The 25619-nt window shown below is 43.2% G+C and overlaps 1 protein-coding gene across 2 annotated transcripts; it reads left to right on the forward strand.

Annotated features, from left to right (window-relative positions):
- Nucleotides 1-1580: 1580 nt before the first annotated feature.
- dennd2c (DENN/MADD domain containing 2C) lies at nucleotides 1581-24820 on the forward strand. Of its 2 annotated transcripts, none has more exons than XM_048240492.1 (19): nucleotides 1581-2147; nucleotides 5171-6464; nucleotides 7818-7942; nucleotides 10224-10342; nucleotides 12576-12716; nucleotides 15287-15365; nucleotides 15615-15659; nucleotides 16198-16382; nucleotides 16760-16869; nucleotides 17083-17152; nucleotides 17684-17761; nucleotides 18213-18353; nucleotides 19019-19167; nucleotides 20216-20393; nucleotides 21247-21288; nucleotides 21751-21859; nucleotides 23016-23261; nucleotides 23842-23928; nucleotides 24025-24820. In XM_048240492.1, exons 2-19 carry the CDS (start codon nucleotides 5440-5442, stop codon nucleotides 24054-24056), a joined length of 2961 nt encoding a protein of 986 aa, XP_048096449.1. In that variant the 5' UTR covers nucleotides 1581-2147; nucleotides 5171-5439; the 3' UTR covers nucleotides 24057-24820. The 2 variants fall into 2 exon arrangements, with proteins under 2 accessions (XP_048096449.1, XP_048096450.1); XM_048240493.1 differs by having other exon boundaries at nucleotides 1581-1800.
- The last annotated feature ends 799 nt before the right edge of the window (nucleotides 24821-25619 follow it).

A 25619-nucleotide genomic window follows, 5' to 3' on the forward strand; every position in this document is an offset into this window, starting at 1 on the left:
TAGTGATCAATCTAGTCAACTTGTTTGATCCAAAATCGCCTATTTCTTTAACGCGCATAACAGGCAAACACAAACATGAAAAGCAATTTGTGTGAAATAGAATTGTTAAATAAATCTTGCTTAGTAACTACAAAACATTCCGTGATACAGGCTTTTTTGCCCAACTTTATCAGACGTAGATGGCGTCACACTTTTATTGCACGTTGTCGCAAACCGCTCCTCCAGACATCGCCAGGGTTTTTTTTTTTTTTTTTTTTTTTTTTGTCAATAACTTTTTTTTTATTATTAGAAGTATGTCCAGGGTACAATCAGATAAAGACACATAAACACAGTGACGAGTAAGACAATACAAAAGAATAGTCAACATAAGTAAAAATAATAAAATGAAAATGAAAATAAATTAAACAAAACTTAATCTAAAAGGTGGAAAGAGCCCAGGAGTGCAGTCTTTATGGCTTTGGGGTTGGTTGAAAAAACTAAGGAGTTGTATATTCTTAACTCATTCAGAAAAACGGATAGAAGAGGCTTAATGAATACCAACTCTTGTGGGGGTATGAATTTTCTTGATTTTATGTCTCTAAACAATACTTTTAAGATAAACTGGCTTCGTCAATTCATGAATAATCCATCTTCTATTTGGAACTTTATTCCACAACATAGGCTATATTCTCTAAAGTGGGTGGCCTCAAATTCCTCTTAATGTGCAACTATAATGTTGAGAAGATTCCCATTAAAATAGCTAATTGCCATAAACAAGTTCTCCTTGCCTGGTCGTTGGCCTACAAACATAATTTTTCCCCTCACAAATACTTAATATGGAATAACAAAGACATACTTTTTAAAAACAAACCTCTCTATCTGGATAATTGGGTAAGCCATGACATTCTTCTGGTGTCTCAACTAATAAACAACAATGGTTTTCTCATCAATTATTCAGAATTTCTTTCTAAGTTTAGCCTTCCTGTCACCCCTAAGGAATTCGCTACAGTCATTGGTGGCATACCTGATGGAGTAGTAATGTTATTAAGAAGTCAGCAAACCTCTGCTGTTTTGCCAAGTCAGGCAGATCTTGACCCTATGACCTCTGCTGTGGGACAGGTTTGCTTTCACGAAAGAAAAAAAATAACAGAGAGATACGAGCATTATTCCAAAATGATATTGTTTCAACACCATATGTCATTTCCTACTGGGCCGGGTAAATTCCTTGGAAAAAAGGTTGGACATTACCTCCAAAATATCTTCTCACAAATAAAGTGCGTGAAATCTCATACAAACTTATTCATCGATATTATCCCTCTAAGAGTTTTATTGTGAGAATGAAAAAGGACTTGGATGATTACATGTACTTTCTGTGAAGGATCCCCAGAAACAAATGCACATTTATTTTGGTTATGTAATTTTTTGCTAAATTCTGGAAAGACCTGTTGTCATTATTACGTGCAAATATCTGTACAAACCTTGAATTTTCTTTTAAACATGTTTTATTTGGTTTCCATGAGTTTAGTAGAGAGGACAGTAGCATGTTTTACATCATAAATCTTATTTTTCTACTTGCTAAATACTTTATACACAAATGTAAATACAGACATCGCCAGGGTGGGAAATTGACAGCAGGAGATGATGACGTCTTCGCTCGCTGGATCAATGCTGAGACAAAAACCCTCTTCACTGGACGAAAACTTAAGCCATCAAGGCTGCACCGGAATGCCGACGGCTGAAAAGGAACTTTATTCAAGTGTAAATAACTTCGAAGCCGAGTGGATTTAATCTGCCGAGACTCAAAGGATCGTTCTGAAACAAGTATGGATTTATCTAACAAAGTTACATTATAGTGTGTGCAAGTTAGCTAGCTAACAGTTAGTTGGCTAGGCGGCTAGCTTTTTGGCCAGATAGCCTAGAACTACCACACGGATTTTTTGCGGAACAGTTTTGACTAAACTGTTATCCATTGGAGAACAAAGTAAGCGGTGGAGAGACACTGGCGTGTTTTAGTCCGTGAAAAGTGGTAACCAGTTAGCTATTAACAACTTCCCGTTTTTTGGAAATATAGTCTACCGGTTGCGCGATATCTAAGTTTTTAACGATAACGTTACTGATGTGCCTAAGACAGAACCAAGTTGCTGGTGCTGGATGACTGGATGAATGAGGTATGTTAATGTACATTTTAGGTGTGGGGAAACTTTTTGATGCTTTTACTATGGAGTACTTTGAAGTCACTCTAATTTGTGCAGGTTGGTTTTCTTTCATCACTGCTATATTAATCTATGTAATCTATAGGCTTCTCCATTTATCGTTGCTAGTGTAATACCAGTAAGCCTTCTACCATTCGTTTCCTAGAGTGTCAGTCACTGTTACATCCATATATTTATATATGATTACATCAGTTCTAGTGTGTCTGCAGCTAATGTGCTTTAAAAAATATATTATTATGATTTTTTTTTTTTAAAAACAGTGACGTCCCGAGTTTCCCAGAAAGTCTCTTAACGTTATCCCCACTCTTTCACCAGTTTCACCACCCCACCCATGGGCATGTTCTGTCATGCTACAATCACCGGAGCGAGTGTCTCATGTAATTTAAAAGGTGCTATTAGGTTTTATTTATGTGATCGTGGGGTGTCATTTAGGGGGTTCTGTAATCCCTACTGTCTGGTTTATGCTGCCAAAATTCTTGGGGGAAAAGTTTATGATCTTCCATGAGGAGGGATAATTACTCTGGGGTGACAAGGCCAATGTTACCATGAGTCACCTGAGGATGGGGGTCCTGGGAAGAGTATGCTGTTTCAGATTGGCAGCTGCAGGGGAAACAGATGGGAGACCAGTGTTTAGAAGTGAATGTGTACAGCCCAGGTTAGTTTGACAGAGGAAGACTCAGTGTAACCAACCTGATGTGCTGGTTAATGATTGGATATGGGCCTGCCTTGTATTTCTTTTGTTTCAAAATGACCATGTGAACGCAATTAGGCTTTATGAGATTCCAGCAATTAAGGATTGGAATGTACCATTTTTACTCTTCAAATACCCCTAACCATCATTGTGGTCATTCTGCTGATCTTGTCTTCCTGAGAATCAGGAAACACAGCCCTGGCTTTCCTGCAACACACACACAGACACACACACAGACACACACACACACACAGACACAGACGCAGACTGACTCAGATACACACACACACACACACACAGTCGCTCAGGCACAGACACAGGCAGACACTCACCTAGATACAGACACTATAAGTTCACACAGGCTCGCAAATATTCAGTGAAATCGAAACACACGCAGAGCATTTATTTAGTTAAATGCAAAGTGTCATACATTGCCTGTGTACAGAGATGCATACTCACTCGTCTGCCCTGTTCACAAATAAAACAAGTGGGTCATTTGGAGTGTGGCTCCGTACGTTATGAGTCCTGGCTCAGATGGAGAGGGATTCTATCGTACGTCTGAGATGTAGGTCAGACAGAACAAAGGCATCATTTGCTAGTCTGACTGACTGAGTGTTTTGGATCAGATTTATTCATTAGCCCCCTACCCTCTTTTGCATCCTCTCTCACCCTCAAACACTAACACCCCCAACCATTCCTCAAATGGGCTGCTTTGGAATGTGGCACACAGAATTATTACCATCACTGCCAGTGTATGCACAGTAGTGAGGAATTTCACCACGTCTCTCTTTTAAACAGTTTCAGCGCTCTCGTCATAACTGTGCGCAACGTGTTCAACATACTTTGGCCCAGGTCCGCAGGCCACTGTAGCCTATAACTTCCAGACGCATGCAACAGCAACCAGCTGGCATGGGAACTACTGGCCAGAAGACCCCATTTTTTGTCTGTATTGTGGCTTTCAAAAACATAACAGTGGTTGGCTGACTTCTTTACTGTATCAGAGCATAGACTGTTCTATATATACAGTCTATGTATCAGAGTAAAAGCCTAATCACAGTATTATAGCCTAGAACCAGATTATTTATTTATTTATTTATTGTTTATGATTATTGTGGGCAGCTGTGGCCCACTGGTTAGCACTCTGGACTTGTAACCGGATGGTTGCCGGTTCGAGCCCCGACCAGTGGGCCACGGCTGAAGTGCCCTTGAGCAAGACACCTAACCCCTCACTGCTCCCCGAGCGCCGCTGTTGTAGCAGGCAGCTCACGGGATTAGTGTGTGCTTCACCTTGCTGTGTGTGTTTCACTAGTTGATTGGGTTAAATGCAGAGGGATCAAAAGAGTATATATACTTATACTTATATATTTGGCAAAAATTTTGGGCACATTATTTTGTGTATGAAATATTAATCTGATGTCTTGGGCAATGAATTAACTAACCTTGTGGCCCTTACCCAGAGCAGTAAAAGTGCAAGAGACAATGGCTGACCTAGTCCCCTAACACTGATCATTAGTTCATGTTTTACCCATTTTTATGTAGAGTGGTTAATCCTACATTGAGGCCATGCCCTCTTGGCAATGCATGATATAGGGTGCCTATTCAACCATCAAGGGTATTTAAATTCTTGGATGTCTTTGCATTGTGTACTTTCATCTGTGTGAGTGCTGCACAGGATTTACGTGTTAAAAAGATTCCCTCCTCTCCTAAATGGGATCCAAATTGAATGCAAAAAGGGAAAAAAAAGAAAGAACTCTAGATTCCCGTTCCTTTCGTGTTTGCGTGAAAGAGCTCTTTGAGTGGAGGGAAATTAGATTACCTTACGGCCGGGGCGGTTTAATGCGTCGTGGCATTTGTGACGGACCAGATGTACTCGGAGACGGATAAATCGTCCTGGAGAGATGTTCTTCGGGTGAGACTGGACACCCCCATAATAAAGGTCCAGCACTTTGTTCTCATCCTGCGTTCCTCTCTTCCTCCGGTTTATTTTTGTGCATTGACCTTGAGAGGGACCATCCTCCCTGGTTTCCTCCCTTTATGTCTGTCCGTCAGGGTCACAACCCCTGTAACGTTCGCTGTCTGTTACGTTGAGAGGGTCGTTTTGAACCTCATTACTTTTTATACGTTTTGTTTTTGCCAGAGAGGCTGTATGTCTGTGAGTAGCTTGATGACTTGTGTTTGCCCCTTACAGTGAGTACGACTTGGAAAACCCCCATAATTTCTGTTTGCCCCTTACAGTGAGTGAGACTTGGAAAAACCCCATGATTTCTGTTTGTCTGTAACTTTACAGGATTCACCGGTGAAAGAAGAAGAGGATAGCGTAACTCGTGGAAGGGGAAGTCGAAACCACCTAAAAGCGGAAAGAGGCTCTTTTCGAAACCTCCCCGCTATCATCACACAACCGGTTGGGAGTCTTCACTCTGGACAGACCTCAGAGGGGACGGACTTCCAGCCCTCCGCTCTGATCCAGGACTTCCACAGACGGGGGCAGTGGTCAGGATGTTTCCCCCAGGGATGGTTGCGCTTTGAGGCACAAAGTGCTTTAGTGGGCCCCTTGCCATGCTGGCCCTGGGGATGGAGCATGGACATGGAGGTAGGAGAGGGCTGGGAGGAGAGAGCAGGGGCACCACTGCTGGTAAGGGGGCTGCCACTGCTGGGTCGCCTTGGCAACCCGCGGCATCGGGGCGGCCTCTTCCACGGGGAGCAGCCCTCAACATCCGGCAGAAGATCTCGCAGTGGGAGGGGCTCAGTCAGTCAGAGGAGAGCCCATCGGTCGGGGTGAAAGGTCAGGGAGCAGGAGCAGGAGGAGCAGTGTTTAGGCGGGGGCTGTCCGGTGAAACTCTGGGAAATGGGTTTAACAGCAACAACCACCAGGTTGGCGAGCCATCCCGTGGCAAAGACAGCCTGGCCAAAGCCAAGAGCCTGGGCTTAGACTTCAGGGAAGACGCCACGCCTGTCTGTGGCTCTGCAGTCGGACGCAAGATTGAGACCCAGCTCATCCGCAGCCCTGACCGCCGCAGCCCTGACCGCTGTAGCCCTGACCGCAGCCATGCGTGTCTGAGCAAAACGACCAGCTGCACTCCTGCACTTACACCCACACCAGCCCTTGCACTCAAGGCTCCCTCAGTCAAGCCTCCTATCGCCGAAGCCTCATCAACCAACGGGGGGAAGAAACCGTGGACGGCCACCCCAGACCGCGACCTCTCACCTCTACCTCCGCTGGCGGACACCCCTGAGGACAGCCTGCCACCTGGAAACTTCTACACCTCGAGGGGCTTCTGGAAGCAACTGGAGGCCAGCGACTCGCTGTGGGATAGACCGAGAGATGGCCCAGCCGCTGGCACGGCTGGCCTCTCAAGGAACTTCCCATTTGCCGACGACAGCCCGGCTCCACCCAAACCGCAGCGCACGTTCCAGTACAGGGGTACTAGCCGCACCCCGGGGAACTGGGGCCCATGGGAGAACCAGGCCATGTCTCCCACAAGAACTAGAACTAGAACCAAACCCTCAGGGCCCCCTTCCTGCCCACCTCCTCCATGTCCTGTTAGCCAAGGCAACGGCTTTTCAAGACACAGGAAAAACAGGTGAGAAATCAATCAATCAACCACTCAATCAATCAATCAGTCAGTCGCTTAGGCCTACTCATTCAATGTTTGTGTCTTTCATTCCGTCTTTCTTCGGCTTTTTCTGTTTGTACCACTCTCACATGGTGGGCTGTTTATTTCCACTACTCTCTTACCCTGGTTCTGTTTAATCATGGTACCAAAGTTTGACTTCGAAATGACTGTGTAAAATATCTGGATTTCAAAGCAAATACTGACTTGGAGCAGGACGTCTCTTTCAGACGGACAAGCTCTCGCAGAGAGTGGAACTATTCATGTGTGGTGCCAAGAAGTCTGGAATAATGAAATCTATTTTAACACAATTAGAGCTGTACACAGTCAAGCTGCTTACTGTCTCTCTGCCCAGTGCTCCTTGTGTGACACACGGCTTCTCCTTAGCCTCAACACCACATGGGCTATTCCGTGTCAACTCAACCAATTTGTGTAAATTTCCACACCGTGTATTTTGAGGAAAATTTGAGGTGGGAACCCCTGGGTTGAGTTGACATGGAATGACCCACACATTGTTTGGTTTTGACTCCTTACTGGCGAGCACATGGTCAGGAAACTAACCAGTCACGCCGGCATGGCTCATGCACGCAGCAGTTAAGGAAAGATTCCACACAGCCAGATCCTCTATCTCTGCAACAACTCTGCTTTATAGCCCTGGCTGTTGCATAGTGTTGTCCTCATATCCCCAATGCTCTATTATCTGTGTGCGGAGCCTACCACTGACACGTTGTGAGCAGAGTCCACACAGTGTGTGGATTTCTTCGTCGGCAGCATGTGTGAAGAGAGAGAGGCAGGGAGGTGTTGGGGAGGGGATAACGGAGTGCAGGGAAGCGCCTCGCTGCTGGCCGGGCTCCAGCTCTGATGTCAGGCCGTCTTTGGCAGCGGCGCGGCCCATTGTCTGGACGTGGCCTACTTATCTCACAGCCAAAGGTCTTCGGGTCACATTTGGCCGTTTTTACACAAACAGAACAACAGAGTGACACACACACACACACACACACAGTCTCACACTCTCACACACACACACACCCTATCTTTGTTTGTTTTTCCGGAATGCAGTAGATGTGAACTTGTTCCTTATTAGCAGTTATGCTCACCACTCCCACTGTGCTGCCAACATAGAGATCAAGATGTATATTTCATATTATATTTTATTTATCAGACTAGCTTTCCCATCTTTGGTTATCTCTGTGTTTTTTCCCTGACTCCCTCACAAAGTCTACGTGCACGTTTAAACAATACCGGCACAAGCAAACACAATCCCCAGTGTGCATGCAAGCCCTCTTTGAGCATCAGATATGAGCCCCGTCTCTCTCTGTGCAGGAAGTCGTTTGAGTTTGAGGATGTGGCGCGACTGGCAGCCCAGCAGGGACTGGTGGGGAATGGCTCCCGGCGCTCAGGCCTGTACCACGCTCGGTCTGAGGACAGCATCTACGAGGACATCATCTGTGAGTTGTTCAAATGCCACCCAGCTGCTCCTTAACACCAAGTGTGTGTGTGTATGTGTTTATGTGTGGTTGTGTATGTTTACCTTAGAAATTTCCTCGGGCTATTATGCATGACCAAGGTCCCACCTTTGAAGGTTTTAAAATATCTTACTAGCATAGATTTTAAAAAGCATATTTAAGTTTCTTACACACAATGCTTTGGCCATTAAATAGCCTTAGTTGCTGAAATGGCCTTAAATTAAACAAACAAACGTTCTGCATGACCTGGGGGGTATTCCAGAAAGGAGGTTTAACAAACACTGAGATAAAACTTAACCTCTGGGTTGTCTGAACTTGTGGCTACTAAACCAGAGCTGTCGGTTCCAAAACACCGATTACCAGTTAGTTCAATCAACCCTGTGTTAGATAACCTAGAGTTGTGCGCGTTCACGGTGAACTTATAAAGGCATCATCTATTGAGAGTCGAAACCACGAGTGAAACCGGCGAAACGAAGAGCACCGTATTTTTCAGAGGCGGAGTAACAAGTTCTCCTCGAGGCTTACGAGGAGGAGAGAACTGTAATGTCAATAAAAGAGCAATACTTGAGCGTCTGCCAAGGAACGAGACCTTGCTTGGCAGAGAATAGCCTAACTGACCGTGTAAATGCGTACGTTTAGGATAGCCTATTTAATGTCAAAAGCACAATTAAATAATTCAGTGGACATTACGTATTGTATTGACTGCTTTGAATGATGCTTTCTTAAACTAGCCTACCTTGTCACAGATTCAGTGGGCCATAGACTCCTTGAGAATTCCAAATGTAATTTTCTATTTTAATGCAGGTTCTACAGCTGTGGGCCAAGTTAAACCTTTGCGCTCCAGCATCGGAAGGGTGATGAATGTCGGAAGGCATGGGTAGCCTATCCTCTATCCCCCAGTAGCATACCCATCAAGTTCTCCTGTAATTGCACATGTAACATTAAGTTACAGCCTACACATTAATTAGTCTGTAGTGGATCTGATAATATTCTAGTAAGGTGTAGCCTGCCCATCTGGTGATTATTAAAATAAAAATGTGTTTTAAACACCAACACCATTGGGAGAGCATCCGAAAATAGAAGTGGCCTATGACCTATCCATTCGACCTTAAGGACATTCTGAAAAAGCCAAAGCCTGTTAATTCAAGCTCACCAGCTAAGACAGCCTATCGTCGGTGCACATTTGGAAAACTTAATAAGTGATGCTGACCTGCCAGTTGGTGAATCTAAACTTTAATGATCCTCTTGGGTTTGTGTCCAGGAAAACGAATGAAGTTGTGCAGGAACTGCTTTAGCATAAAGGCAAACTTTACGCACCGACCGACAGCTTGCCGATATGCTCTCGTCTCCAACACTACAAAACTCCCAGTCGGAAAGCGTGTGTAGCCTATTAAAAAAACATTTTATCCCAAATGCCATCAGCATCGGCTGAGCTGTTATGTAGTCTATATTTAAACTTATTTATTAATTGTCTATATGTTTTCCTTTTTTTGTACTGTACTTGTTTTAATTATAGGCATATCTTCAATGTGTCTGGCTCACCAGACAGTTGGACAAACAACATCTCAAAGACAAATGTCCACTGTTGTGTAGGCTAACTAGCCTACATTAAAGATTTATTTTATTCTATTCTAATTCACCATGCGTAATGTAGCCGGATGGAGAATGCTTTTCAAGTAGCCTATATTTAGGATTCAGCTGAAAAACTACCGCTCTTGAAAAACTCATTTGGAAAAGAATGGATAGGCTATCATGTGATGTCTTGGTCTTATCGCCCTCTCACAGTGAATTGCACGGATGAATATTACATGATTTTGTGCGTCTTTGTCAATCGGACCTTCGTCAAAATGAAAAGCCATTGTGTGACAAGTGTAAAAATAGCGGCCTGGTTGAACAGACACTGACATAACCTGGTAGGGGGTAGGTTTTGTTCAGAGTTCAGAGCCTATGTTACCATAGTTACTTACATAGCCTGATCATATTTGAGCGTTCTGGAACTGAAATCCCAGGTTTACCGCTAACTCTGGGTTAACATACCCAGTTAAGCCAGTAAACCTGCTTTCTGGAATACCCCCCTGGTGTATGTGTGTGTTTGTGTGCATGGAGAGGGTGAGGAGGGCTGCTGTGATTTTCTGTGTATTGTGTGTGTTTTGGGTAAACACTGAGAAGTTAGCCTACTCTACAGATCTATTTTTAGCCTATCATGACAATGGCCTAATAGCTTTCCCCCATTCCATTGTGTGTCCTGCCCTGTGCTTCGCAGCGGATGTGTCCAGGGAGAATCCTTACGAGGACGTCAAGTTGTCTCCCATGTGTCTTCCCATCGGTCGCCCTCGGCCCTGGACCATGGCCCAGAGACAGAGGCTCCCACAAACTCCAAAGGTGGGTCCCTCTTCCAGCCCTATTCAAACAACCAAACGGACAGCACTGTCTATAAACATCGAGTGTTATATTTGGCTTCTTAACAACTTTACGTCCGGGTCTCTTATATGCGATTCCGCTCACAGCCGGAGGCTATTCATTGTCTGTAAACGACTGTAAATCGAGGGAACTTGTGGAAAGCAATGAGAAAAGGGCAAAGAATAGTGAGTGTTTGGCAGACACTCACTATTCAGGCTGATGGAAGCACATACTGTAGGGGTGAAAAGCTGTTTTGGATTGAGTCATGAGTCACAAGGGAGGGGTGTAACTTCATGATGCTGAAACACAGAGTGGTTTTGGAACTGCACTCACGTGCATGTTTCTTTGCATGCAAGAGTCTGCGTGCAAAACAAATAACTACAAAATGTTAAGCAAATAGTTAATGTTGATGTCAACTTAACAGGCTCCACCACATAAGCTAGTTTTTCAGGCCAATGACCACTGATTGATAGGGACATGTTGAGGGGCCCCTATTACATATTTTGTAAAATTTGTTGATTATTATGACTGACCAATAATGTAGGGCAGCCTGTAGTGTCATGTATAAAAGTTTTTTTGGTCGAGTAGATGTTTCTGATTTCGGAAGTCAGTGTTTTTGTTGATGCAATGTAGAGGTAGGCATGGTTGACCTTGTTTCCTCTTTTTGTGGTGGGAAGTCTCTGGCTCTCTGTTCTACTGCTTTTGTGTGTGTGTGTGTGTGTGTGTCTGTGTGTGTGTGCAGGGTGCGATTTGTGGTCTTGATACCCCCCCCTCCTTAATTATTTTTATATACAACATTTATCCCCCTCATTTTGATTAATGTTACTTCATATAAGTAAAGCGCTGCAACGTGAGGACAGTCTAGTAAATAATAATCTGACATCAGAAACGCACTGCCACTGTCAGTGCTCATGCTGCTGACACAGTGGCTACATGATGACTGGTTCATCACTACCTTGATCATGCAGGACATTTCAGAATACCGACTGTAACCAATCATAAATCGCTAGTTTCAATGGAAAAGTTAGCAGGACAAATGAAAGAAAACAAGAAGGATTAAGTGCAACATATAGTCATATTTTAGAACCCTCAAAATCTGATAACTGATGCAACTGAGCTGGTATAGATGGAGGACAACTCCACGTAGAGTAGAACGAAAAAGCGTTACATATTAGAATTTTGCTTGTCATCGCTTATTCAGTGGCTCTCTACCAAACTATGTGTAGTTTGTGGAGGAGTCGGACGAAAGACAAATCACTCGTTTGATAAATCAGCCAGTAGGCCAAGTGGACAAATAACTTTAAGAAATAATCTGTACTGCAAAAATTAATGTTGGTGGCTATTTAAACTATCTAGTGGCTGTTTTAACAGCTGCAAGAAATAGAGGCTTCATGGTCATGGCCCATGTTCTGGTTCGTAAATAATTTTTTTATAAAACTCCCAAGTTGCCCTATCATAACTTCACTCTCCAAACTTTATGCAGAAGTATTACACACTTGGCTATGGAACGCAAATCTCTGCAGGAGAGAGAGTGCACGCACGCAGCGATTACAAAATGTGTAGGCTATTTGGTTACTAACAAACAATGTTAGCCAATTCACTAACTCAAGACTTCAAGGCCATCATATACAATGTTTTTTAAACAACAAAAACAGAAAGGATGGGGGCAGCAAAGATAGAGGAGTCATTTTAGATGGGCAAGAACAAGGTAAATTGATATGCTTGTCAACACGCAAGCATTAGAGGAGCTGATTATCACACTGAATTAAGCACAATGCTTACTGATGTTAACAGAGCACACTCGCTGTTTAAAGTTTTACACAACAACAGTAAACTAAAACTAAACTAAAGGTAAATGTTACAAAGGTGGCAAAATTAATATAGGCTATTGTTAGACATGAAATTACTAGACTATGGGGGGGGGGTTACAAACAAAAGCATCCCCCTTTTCACAAATCACACCCCTCGTGCGTGTGTGCGTGCGCGCATATGCATGCTGTGTGTGGTTTTATGGCTGACTATGTGTCTGCCAATGCATGCCCATGTTTGAACATGTGCTTATGTTTTTGAATATCTATGTGCTTGGGTTCTTGTGTGTGTGTGTGTGTTTGCTGTACTGTGTGTGTGTGTGTGTGTGTGTGTGTGTGTGAGAGAGAGAGAGAAGGACTAACTCATTTGAGTTCATCCACACGTCCATGTTTCTCTGCATGTGCAGCTGCCCCCCAAGCCGCTCACGCTGCGAGTGTTTGCTGAGAAGACTGAGAAGGGGCTGTCCAGAGGCCCCCCCACCACCGCGACCCCCCACCCTGCTGGACCCAAGCGAAGCGCCGGGAGTCGCGTGTGCAGGCTGCCTCAGGTAAACATGCTGAAGGATCTCACTGTAGATGAAAAGAGTTCATTACATTACATTTGGCTGACGCATTTCTCATGAGTTCAGTACGTGTTTACAGAAAAATGAACCTGTTGGGCCTCTTTTTGATTACTCTCCTTAGAGAACCATTGATTGTTGTTCTTAGAATTCTAAGAGCATGATGATAAAAGTCATTTCAGGTTAAAAGAAGGTTCCTTTGAAGTCATATATGTATGTTCGTAGGAGCGTTTATGGTCGCTTTTCCTGTATTTGATTCCACCGCCCACATGTGATTGGTGATGGGCCATAAATAGGTGTGGGTGCTATCTGCGTTTGGTTGCTTTTGGCCCCATTGGTTAATTTAGTGTGGGTGTGCATGGTAAACAGTGAGTTTGTCTCTTACTGTAAGAGTGTCAGAGGGATTTCTACGTAAGAGGGACCAAAATAGAAGGAAAGAGACATGCTCATTGCAGAAGGCTCAAAAAGAGGAAGAGATGAGGGGAGAAGGAGGGAGGAGAGACTGAAGGAGAAAGGCCGGCTGAAGGGAATGGTTGGATGGTAGTGGGTGAGTGAGTGAGTGGGTGGGTTAGAGGAGAGGCTGTTGGGGATAAGTAAGCACGAGTGTGGGATGAGTTCTGCGTCAGGGCTGGCCACGGGTCTTTATCACCACACCACTCCAGGCGCACACACCAGAGCACTGTCATATGGCATAACAGACCAGTACTGACCTCTCAGTAACTGTGCTGCTGTGTGTGTGTCTCTGCCTGTGTGTACTGCCCGACTGGTCTTGTCTCTGCTTAGCTATGAGTCTGGTCAGGCCGGCCACAGTCCCTGGCTCCAGGCTCTTGGGTACCCCTGTGGGCCTTCTCCACAGCCACGCTGAGGTGGGGGCAGGTGTGCGTGTGCGGTGCAGAGGTGTGGGGCAGGTTCTTGTACAAAGCAGAACGATTGAGCTGGGCCACATCTCTTTGGACAGGAGGAAACCACGGGAGGTGAGTGGGACAGAAACAAAATTTCAGATGGACACTGGCAGTCTCATGTCCATAAGTGTTGTGTGTTAGGATATGTAGTCCTGGCGTAATGAAAGCTTGTGTTTGTGTGGGGAGGGGTGTTAGTGTTGTGGTCATGGGGATGCGTTAGAAACAGATGTGTTGGCTATATTGACAGGATTGACGAGAGACAAGGAGATAATTAGAGATTTCTTTTTTCAGGATGAGATATGTCTGCCTAAGAAACATCTAAGGTTGTCAGGGATCAACTGAGTTTTGAATTGAACAGGTTTATGTTTAAGTGTTTATTGACTAATGATTGTAGTATTTAGTCAATCTTCAGTCAATCTTATTTTTTTCCAAATGGAGCTTTTTGTATCACAAGGATTTGAGATTTTGAGTGGGAAGATGGTAATTGTTGTGGTTGACTAATCAGCTAGTCACTTGACACAACAGTGGGTTATACCCTTGTGTCTTGTTTTTTCCATCGTGATTAAGCTTGATCATTTTTCCATAGTTGACATACAACAGTATCATCTCTCTTGTAGCTATCTTTATTTTGTTATTTTTATTCTTGTATCAGAGGTATTAGATATTAGGCTAGATGACCCATTAACACATTAACTGTGTTTATTGTTTTTATAGCAAATAAACTAATGATGCTGCTATATCTATCGTGCTGCCTTTGTGTTTGTTGTGTTTACTGGTTAGTGTAATGGCTGCACATTTTAAAATGTCGATTTAGGAAAGATGTAGAACATTGAGATGACATCCTCCTTTAATAACCTCTTAGTCAACTGCCTTTTTTTTCTTGCATTTTACATTCAGCATGACTTTAATATCCCTACTCAAGCATCCTAATAATACGGTGGCAGATGTAGCCTGTTTGAGTCATGCGAGGAGGACATGAGCATGAGTGAGAAGTGTTATCAGACGAGGGGCAGAGCAGTGGCCAGTTTCCGCTGGGAAGTGGGGGTTTGTCTGTCTGAGGCGCATCGAGCCGCACTGAGGTCCTCCAGACGAGGGGAGGCCAGAGCCCTGTGGATGTGACAAGCAGAGTTGTGCTGTCTCATTTCCCCCTCCCTTACCGGCCTAGTTTAGTTCATGTTCACATGTTAGTACATGTTTCATCCCTCTAGAGTCAGACAACTGGGTTGGCAGATTTGTTATTGTTCATATAGTCTTCTCAATGCTTTCAATTCTTAAAGGTTGTATCAGCGATTTCAGGCCCAAAAAAGGCCCAAACATAAATGATCACATTCATCTAATCTTTCCTAACGATCCGCTAGCTGTCTGCCCCATAAGCAGGCCGTCAAAAAAACGTGTCTCTGTAGACAGCCTAGGCTCCGAGATCTGTACACAAAAACAATTGCTACCAACAAGGGTTGGTAACCCACTCAAAGGCAAAATAAAGTGTTTTCAACCAATAACCGACGAGATGCGCGTTTAGGAGAGTTTTAATTGCACGGGAGGGAGGGGGAGGGAGTAGCGAGCTAACTCTCTGTTTTGTTTGAACATCAACAGAAGTGATGTATCCCCGCTATTGCTGATACAACCTTTATTGTGCTGCCATTTCTTTGTTTTTAGTATGTGCTGAAAGTCCATGAAATCTTCCAGACCAAGAGAGGCTGGAAGAGAGTGAAGAGCCAAGGAGGCACAGCCAGAGGTATGGCCCTTATCCTGACTCCATTAAAAACAGACCCACATCTCAACCCATTACATTTCTCTAGCGCTAGGAATTTAACATCTTGCCTGTATATATTTAAAACTTTGGGTTAGCCTTGCTTCAAGCTGCTATTTCAGATCAAATCATATAAAGTTGTGGTTTTAATGTTAAGGCTGTACAACACAAATAGGTGTTATTGTTTTGGATAATACCTGAGTGAGTGAATGTAAATGTTCTCTGTCTGAGTAGATGAGGCTAGTGGAACGGAGAGTGACCCAGAGGACAGCAGTAAAGGTCAGTCACCCTGCCTTCAGTCATAAATGCCTTTTGCTAAGACCTCATGTAGGTGGTTAATCATTGCTTCGACTAGCATTTGCCCTTGCTTGTTTCATGAATCACTGTTAGATGTATGGTACCAAGTAGACTTGGTATATTTTACAGAAAGCCACAGGTATGAAATAAATGTCTTGCTTTGTTCAAGTATTCTCTTCATGCATTGTTGTAAGCTGTGAAAGAATCGGATAATAAAAAAAAATATCAGTAAAATGAAGCTGCAGAAGTTATTAGAGATTATGTGAAACGTCAAGCTCATTTCAAGATGCCTTTGAATAACAGTTTTTGGCTTCAAATGTTAAATGTTAAATGTGCAAATGTCCTTTTTTAACATGCTTCCATACTGTACATGCGTTAAATACTGTAATGAAGGTTGTTGTGATTTTCTTAACACAAGTGTGCACACACATTAATCCAACATACTGTTTCGTGTTGGAAGTGACTTTACACCATAACGCCAATTGGATCTACAATGATGTAAATTGGCCTTGTTTGTCAGATGGCTCAAGACTGGTTTATGTCCAGTCCACGCTGAGGCGAAAGCCGGGCTATCGCACCTTGGAGAAGGACCTCATTCAGCTACAGCAGCAGCAGCTCTTTCAGCTGTTTGTGGTGGTGTCACTGAGAAAAGGTTCCCCCGGAAACACGTACACCCCAGTGATCACTCAGCAGTTCCCTACCAAGGTAGAGTGGTCAATAAGCTGCTTTTTGTTTTGTATTGTGGCCTGTTACATGGCTTGCTTTGTGAATACAGTGTGAGATCTGTTCTGCGCTTCTGTAGCATTGTAGAGTATTGTATTGTATTCTGTGGTATTGTACATACACATGTATGTATACAATCATAACAACGCAGCACAGGACATGAAAACTACTTTATATATATATATATATATATATATATATATATATATATATATATATATATATATATATATATATATATATATATATATATATATATATATATATATATATATATATATATATAAACGGATAAACAATATTTATGGTTTAAACTGTGATGGAGAAGTCCACTACATGACTCTATCTATTGTGTGCAGTTTGAAAAGTCATCCCGATTGTCCCGGGAAGCAGAGGACCGCTTGAAGGTCATCCCCCTGTTCTGCTTTCCGGACTCCCAAGACTGGAAACCATCAGCCGACATGAGCAAGTGAGCGTCAGAGGCCCTCCTGGTTTTATGTGACCAGTAGACCCCGAGCCTTACCTCTGAGTACTGGTCGACATTAATATGTCAGTGAAACGTTATTCAGTGAAATTGTTTGGTGTTGGCTCCTCAGTTCTGGTAATGAACAGTTCCCCATGAACATCTGCCTAGCAGAATTGTGGTTCGCTTTTTGAAAGATTATATTTCCCTTTTTTGCAGTGACACCTTCTCTTTTGTTCTCACGGGAGAAGATGGTAGTCGCTGGTTCGGGTACTGTCGCAAGATCCTGGTAAGTCTCTGTATGTATAAGTGTTTAGACTTGTGCAAACTCGTGTGTGTGTGTGTGTGTGTGTGTGTGTGTGTGTGTTGCAAAGGCACACTCATGAGTGTCTGATTGAGTCTCTTGATGACAGGAGTGAGTAAGTTAAGTAAGTAAGACGGATGAAGTCTACGTCTGCAAAGTCTTTTACACTGAAAATCTCCCATTAGTCATGGAGAGGTATGAAAATTGGAATGAAAAAGACAGCAGAAAGTATGAGCTCTTCATTTTATAGGAAGTTTACTGTTGAAGAAATCCTGTGGACACTTTATCCCATGTCAAATCTATATCCACATGTATTTCCATTTATTTGTAGTCATAGCATTGTGAAATAAGGCATGTTGTTGGCTTTACTGTGTTCTGACGCAAGTCTATACCTGTGCTACTATTTATGATCAGCATACCATCTAACTTGCTATGGATAAAAAAACCTTTGCCAGCTGAGTAAAAGCCACATTAGTAAGAGTATTTGCTAGTCTCATCTCGTGTTTGTGTCCTCAGCCCATTGGGAAGGGAAAGAGGCTGCCTGAGGTCCACTGTATGGTCAGCAGACTTGGCTGCTTCAACCTCTTTGCCAAGGTAAGAGACTCGACTTGGCTAAGTGCAGAGCTCTGCGTGCCAAACGGAAACTGGCCATCAAGAGCCAATCCCATGTATGTGAATTAGCTACCCATAAATCACCACTGGTCTGTCGAGGTTGTCTAGTCGCAGTGTCTGACTGCAGACAAATCCTGAGGAAATAGGAAGCAGGCTCTCCTAAGACTCTCCATTACCCATTGCTTTAGTTGTTGTTCCTCATAGCTGTCATAACATCACTTTGCTTGGAATGATGTTAGATACTATCTTTGGATTACGTCTGACGTTTGTAGCATGTTGCTTACAAAACCAAAGCTAAAGGATAGTTTTACTTTGAAGTACAGGAAACCCAGGATAACAGTATGTGCTGGGTGTGAATATATCTAAAACTGCCACCCGAAGTGTCCTGCTGCTGACCAGAGACTGTGGGTCTCCCCTCTTCTCATCCCCACAGATCCTGGTAGAGGTGGAGAGGAGGAGGGAGATCTCTCCCGCCCTGGTCAACCCTTTCATGCGCAGCGTCATGGAGGCTCCCTTTCCCGCCCCGGGCCGGACCATCACGGTCAAGAGCTTTCTGCCCGGCTCAGGGAACGAGGTGCCACTTTTCTCCTCTTCTCCGATCATCAGCATGAGAGTTTGTTTACACACTGCCAACTAGTTGGAAGAGTCTAACATTTAAAAAAAAAAGACAAAGGAAAACAAAAAAAAAACACTGTCCATATATCAAGAGGGGTCTGGTATTATAGCCTGGTAAGCCAAACTCAGTCACAAGTGAATAGAGTCTGGTCACTAGCGATTGGGAATCGTTTACAACGCTAGCATGGTGACGGGCATAAAAATAGAATTAACTTTGAAGTCATTGGTCCAACCTACCTATCACATTGATCAGGGATTCCTGACGTTACTTCCTACTTCGCCTAAACTTTACAAACTGACAAAAAAAACAGCAACAGCAATCTATGTGAGCAACAACAATCTATGTTGCCGACCTGGGGAAACGCTAGTGAACTGTTATGTTCCAGACTAGTATTTCCCTGAAAGGAGATCTAGAGGGCATGGCCAGGCTACTGGTATTGTACCATTCAGAACACTGCAATGTTCCCACATTTTAATTTCACTCACCAATTTCACCCTAACAACTTGAATACTGTCAGTGGTTATGTGCACAATTGAAGTAAATAACATTGGATGCTATTTGGAGAGCTTATTATCATGGTGTTAGGAGTCCCAGCTGACCCAGTGACTTGTGCTGTGCTCTAGGTGTTGACCCTGTTTCGGCCGGTGGACTCGCGGCTGGAGCACGTGGACTTCGACAGTCTGCTGGAGTGCCTGAGCGTGGGCCACCTGCTCCAGGTGTTCGCCTCGCTCTTGCTGGAGAGACGAGTCATCTTCATTGCCGACAAACTCGGGTAAGAAAACAGCATGCACACACGCTACAGCGGGTGATTATTCCATTAAGAAAATACAGAGCGGCCTGGAACACCACACTCAGTAAGGTGGAGATATAGATTTTTTTCTTCGATTTTGCGTGTTTTGAGATTTTTGGTATTCACAGTTTTTACTTTGTGTTGTTGACTCTGAGCTTTTGTTTTGTACAATACCTCATTAGTCTGTTTTCACTGTAACACACTGCTTATACTGAGAGGCTAACTGATATGCAACTCCGACCAGAATCAATTTCCATATCCACGTTGCCAATTACATAGACCGAAATCTATCCAATAGTAGAACTTCTGGATAATAAAAGCATCTTTCTCCAGCCTAATGCTGTGTTTTAGATTTTTTTTGACTTGCTTGTAAAGCGACTTTGAGTATCCAGGAAAGCACTCTATAAAAAAATAATTTTTATTTATAATGTCTCAATAAATACAAAGGAATATAGAGATCATTAAATATCATATCAGATCAGAATATCCTTTATTGTCTCCAAATGAAGAAATTGTTTTGGGTGGAGACAGCCTCTCTGTCAAATTAAAAATGTTGATTGTTGTGTAGAATATGGAAGCTGTACAATTCATATCAGGATTCTGCTTGTAGTGAGGTTAGGATGTGTGGCTGGACAGAAATGAACAGGGTGGCCTTTGTGTTTGGTACTGTGTTTACTGTCCTATGCAGTGTGGCCGTAATGAAGACAGATGTTCGAGAATAGCCCCCATCTCTACAAATGTGGTATTTTGAGATTCTGCTCATAAATTGAAGTCATGCTGCATGTCGTTGAAACACACATGCAGAGGATTTCCAAAAATGCATTGAGGGTAGAGGATGCTCTAATCAGGAATCTGCTGTGGAATTCCATACATCACTCCATTTTCAAAACAAGTAGAATGCTGCAAAAATCATTAAAATGTCAGTGGTTATGACAGTTTTATCCGTCTTCTCCCCCTGATACCTTTTCCCTCTTTTTTTTTTTCTTTCTTTCCCTCTTTGTCTGCCTACCTCTTGTCAACACCCTGGCAGCACGCTGTCTCGCTGTGCCCACTCGGCGTTGGCGCTGCTCTACCCGTTCACCTGGCAGCACACCTTTGTGCCCGTACTGCCCGCCAGCATGCTGGACATCAGCTGCTCTCCCACGCCCTTCCTCATGGGGGCGCTCTCCCCGTCCCTGCCCCAGGTGCTGGAGCTGCCCATTGAGGAGGTCAGACTTCACCTCATCTCTCTTCTACTGCACTCCTGGTTGTGGAAATACCACAGCAACCAAATGAATGTAGCCCATGCCAAATCAATGCAATTGGATTAGCAGTCGTCATGGTCTCAGTAGGACTCAGTTCCAAAACAGTTTTGAGAGTTCCCCCCAACATTTCAAGGCCACAAGAACTTGAATTCGGTTGACTCATGCAAGCTGAGGTCATAATTCAACATTACCCTGGGGTCATATTTGGAAGTGTTTTGTCATGTTTTTAATTCAGAGTGCCGCACCCATCTATTAAGGTGCCATCTGGTGGCTGTTGTGTTTTTTTTTTTTTTTATATTGTTATTTTTTATATTGTTATTATTATTATTATTTTGTAAATTATTTATTCAACTGAGAAAGTCCCTTGCTGAAATATAAGCAAAACGTTACTTTGATTTTTACAGCAGTTGAAAGAAGTAGTGAGTGATATGTACCAAGGGGCAAAAAAAGACCTCTCAAAAACTGATTGAGATGCTTGACAGATCTGCACAAAGAGGGCCTTCATCAGGTTGTAATGAGTTTGCTCATGGTAAATAATTGTCTAATTTGCAATGACAAAAACAAGTGATGAAAGGTTTTAAAGTAATATCATGACCTGATAATGTGATTACTAGGCTCAGTAAACCAAAACCATGACTAAAACTGAATTCTGAACTCGAAACCTGATGCTGGTTTGACTTTTGCTTGGAACAACATTCCAATGGAAGGAACGTTAATTACCAGGGCCAAAAGACAGCCAGAAGTCTGAAGAGTTATCCACCCATGTACAAATGAATCAGACCTCTCACATATTCCCCTGTTTCTGCCTGCCTTCTAGGTGCTCATTGTGGATTTATGCACCGACAAGTTCGTTCGTCAGGTATGTGAGCTGATCAGGCTTCGGTATGGCTGCAATCTTGGGTGTGCATGATGTGGGGTGGGTGTGCCACCACCTTGAGACCTGTTAGATTTGCAGCCAGGTTTGCATAACACTGAGGTAGAGGAGTTGTAAAGATGACAGGATTTACCTGTCTGGGCAGCAACTAGGCAGAATTGAAAGCTGGAACACTGTATCTGTGGGAAATTACGCTAATACATCTGAATGGTTAGGCCAAGGCCAAGCTCATCCCTTCATCCTAATTAATTCCTCAGAGCTGTTTTAACCAGACGGTTTAAACCACAAGGTTGTTATGCACAGTTAGCTTTAAGCATACCTTCTCCTTCCACTGAATGTAATTAATAGTGCAGCAATTTAAGCACTGTAGGGATCTCAACCTCTTTCATCACTTTGAGATTAATAATGGCCATGCTGTCTTTTACCCAAATCCTTTGCCTGTCTCAGCTGGGTGATGAGGACTGCATCTTACCCAGCAAGCTCCAGGCGGCTCTCCATGAAATCCTGGAGAACCGAGAACAGATCCTGACTCAGGATGACACAGACCGGAACAGTGGTGAGTACAGTAGTGCGCCTCCTTGTGGCGACTGCATGGACAATTCTGCTGTAAGTGCATGTTGTGTGTTATGTCTGTATGCTACTGAGACCCTTGAATTTCCCCTTGAGGATCAATAAAGTATCTATCTATCTATCTATCTATCTATCTATCTATCTATCATTCCGTAAATCCTCAAATTGTGACCGGGCTCTTTTATTTACTTAGGCTGCGCAAAGCACAGGTCTTTATTTGCAGCAGGCTTATATTCGAGGCAGGCCTTTATTTGTTATTAGGCTTCTTTTGTAGAATTTTATTTTTAGAAATTCTTCATGAAAAATAATAAATTAGCGTAGATAATCGACCACGACCCGGCTATTGTCAGAGGCCCAGCTATAAATAGAATCCCGGCCATAATTTGAAGATTTACGGTACTCATGTTTAGGAAAGCCATGTCTTGACTGTTGACACAGAGGGCGGGTCTGTAAGGAGAGGAGAGTGAGTGACTTAAGAGGTGGCTCTCTACCTTTGGGTTAATCTTTCTCTTACCTTGTCCTGGCTTGTGGATTTTTTTTATCAAAACAGGTTTCACCGCACACTCCCTGAGGCAAGAAAATGATTTGCCAGTCGACAGGGAGTCTTGCCACAGCGTATGACATAATGTGGCCTTAACTCACTCACTTACTCACTCACTCACTCACTCAAACAGTTACTCTTTCGCACAGACACACACACCCACAGCCACAAGGCATGTAAAGCTTCTCTGAAAAGTAACATCCTGTCTTATTGTATGAACTTCAAGTGTTCATGTACCCGAATTACCCATTCATTATTGAACATAGTGATTGAGTTTCTACTCTCCTTGAGAGGCAGTTCTAAAGGTTTTGGACACAAAAGATCACATAAATACCCCAGATGCTTGGTCATTCATCTGTCTCCAGAGAATACATGGTGTCACCTTGTGTCTGCCAGCACAGGTGTTGTCCTGCCACACACCCTAAACAGCAAGCTCCTGCAAGAGTTGGCCGCATGAAAGAAAACTATGTAGGCAGAAAGCCAGTTATTGTCAGAAACAAAAGCACATGTCATGTCATCGCTTTCACAACTCACTCTCTCCCACACACTGTGTGTCTGTGTCTCTGTGTGTGTTTGTATTTGTGTGTATTTGTGTGTAAAGGGGAGGAGTGTGACCTGAGTGCCCTCATCTCAGAGGCGTTTGTGCGCTTCTTCGTGGAGCTGGTCGGCCACTACCCCCTGCACATGGGCGAGGGAGGGCCAGGGGGCGCCAGAGAGCTGCAGAGGGACAGCTTCCGAAAGTCGCACCCATCCCGCGGAGTCAGGCAGTTCCTGCAGCTCTTCATGGACACACAGATGTTTGCCGGCTTCATCCAGGACCGAGAGCTACGCAAAGGTGGAGTCAAAGGTAAGAGGCACATCACTAATTTTTCATCACTCAGTTTTCTGAGAGGAGGGATGCACTAATCTCCTATGGATACAGGATGTTAATTAGCACATACAGTATGTTTTCAGAAAGCCACACTGAAATGAAGAGTAATCTTTGGATTACAGCAATAATAGTGATTTTTACAGCATTGGTGGCACTCGAGATGTTAATCCATATGCTTGCCAAATTCGGGCACAGACATAATATATGGTGGGTTTCAGAGGATATTAAGCCTGTAGATATAGTTGTATAAGTAATGGTTTTCGATACCTTTCTTGTCCTGAATTTTAAGGAACAGTCTCCACAGAAGGCCTAAATCACATCTTCTCTTCCAATTACAAGCTATGTCTTTTAGAATACCTATTTGTTACAAGAATAATGCATTGGTCACCATGTGACGCACAATTCAAATTCTCATGTGTAGGAAATAAAAAGTTGGAATCAGTGCATTTTCAAGGAGTCGAGAGAAAGGGTCTTTCCACACATGATATGTTATGCAACCTAAAGTATGAAGTGGTACCGATAAACATTCACAGGTGTTTCTCTTCCTCTTTAACAGGGCTGTTTGAAGTTAGAGCAGCCGAATACTTGGACTCCCAGCCTGAGCCAGAACCCAGTGGGGTCAACAAATTCCTCAAGGGCCTTGGTAAGAAACCTCTTAAATCTCACACATACATAGCATCGAAAATGAGAGCAGAATTGCATTTGGTTATTGACATCATGTGTGATTGTCTCGATGCAGGCAGCAAAATGAAATTTCTCCAGAAGAAGTGAGGACCAACCAGCAGGAGGTGTCATGGCTGTTTCCATGACAACAGACAAGAGTTCCATAGAAATTTCTTTGAATGAATAAAATATTGCCTGAAACTGGAAGATGGCACACTTTGGCATGACTACGTTGGGCAGAAGGCTACTCTAGAGTCCTGTAAGAAAAGAAGAGCACAAGAGTGGGAACAGATCAGGGCTCAACAATTCCCAGGTTCCTATGGAAGAGAGAGTGAGGGAGATAATACATTAACTCCATGTAGGAGTCTCTGTGCAATTGGAATAAAACTGGAAGTGGATTTTATTTTTAAACGGTGAGCAGTGGTGTGGCTGTATGTAATTGCAAGGGTGGAAGCTACCGCTAAGACCATGGTTTAATTAAAGAACTATTTATACCTGTTTCACTAACCTGCTCTGTTCATCTCTGTACATAAATTTCTATTTTGTAACTTTTAAAAATGTTTTATATATAATAATGTAAAGGACTGGAAATAGGTGGACATGGTTCGTGTTTCAAAATAAACCAATTTGAGAAGGTTTAAAAAAAAAAAAAAAAAATCTGTTTCCTTTCAAGGTATTTATTTATAATGGCTGACCTCAATTGAATTTGCAAGTATGTAGTTGGGTACATGCCATTTGCCATCAAGACATGTAATTAAACCCAAGTGTTTTGTCTAACAACATTTCAATGCAAAATTTGTACAGTTTTTAAGAAGTACCGTGTTGCCATTACCATTTGCTTGTAAATCTTTCCAAATAAATCCGCTAATGCAACACTACACAACTGGTTATTGGATCATCATGTTGAACTTTAAGAAAATCAATATTATTAATATCATTTTTTCTTGCTCTGAGTCCTTGTTGATTCTTCATTTTTTAATTTTGAGTGTTATCATTCCTATTGGAATGTGGGGGATATTGCTGAAAAAATATAGGGAGAGTATGATTATATTTACAGATGCGTCCAAAAGAACTGACAGTAGGGTGGGGGTGGCTATAGCTAAAAGGCTAACAGATGGCTTGGCCGTTTATACATGAGAACTAATAGCTATATGGTTTGCCCTGCAATGGGCAGAAAGCTGTGGGTGCAACAGACATGCAGTTATAGCATCTGATTCCAGCTCTGCTCTTTTAAGCTTACAGTATACCTACTCAGCATCAAGGAAAGACGTTTTATTAGAGATATTACAACTGGCTAGTGGAATGCAAAAAGCAGGTTTTAAGTTTTCTTTCTTGTGGGTCCCAGCGCATAAGGGGGTGGAGGGGAATGAGTTGGTACATCTGGGAGAATGGAACCGCTGGGAGGCATCTTTATTACCTCCAACCTAACGTGAGGAAAGACATGAGCAGACATGATGATCCAGACATGAAGAAGTGGTGCTGACTAGGCTGAGGCTTGGTCACACTTAAAGAGGCCCTATGCAACAAGTTTAGCAAAAATTACCTTAATTATGCAGGTTGAGAGTCGTTCTGATGGTTCTACGACACTTTTTGGGTCGTTTGGTGGGTGCTTCGTCTCCCCCTAGTGCTTCTCCGCGGAAAAAACGAATATGAAACTTTCTGGTCCCGGAC

The sequence above is a fragment of the Alosa alosa genome, chromosome 4 (assembly GCF_017589495.1).
Source record: "Alosa alosa isolate M-15738 ecotype Scorff River chromosome 4, AALO_Geno_1.1, whole genome shotgun sequence".
In the NCBI taxonomy this organism is placed as follows: domain Eukaryota; kingdom Metazoa; phylum Chordata; class Actinopteri; order Clupeiformes; family Clupeidae; genus Alosa; species Alosa alosa.

Coding starts and splice junctions, on each gene's coding strand:
- dennd2c (XM_048240492.1), top strand. CDS start 5,440: ATGCTGGCCCTGGGGATGGAGCATGGACATGGAGGTAGGAGAGGGCTG. Junction 21,289..21,750: donor CCGACAAGTTCGTTCGTCAG/GTATGTGAGCTG, acceptor TGCCTGTCTCAG/CTGGGTGATGAGGACTGCAT. Junction 21,860..23,015: donor TGACACAGACCGGAACAGTG/GTGAGTACAGTA, acceptor TTGTGTGTAAAG/GGGAGGAGTGTGACCTGAGT.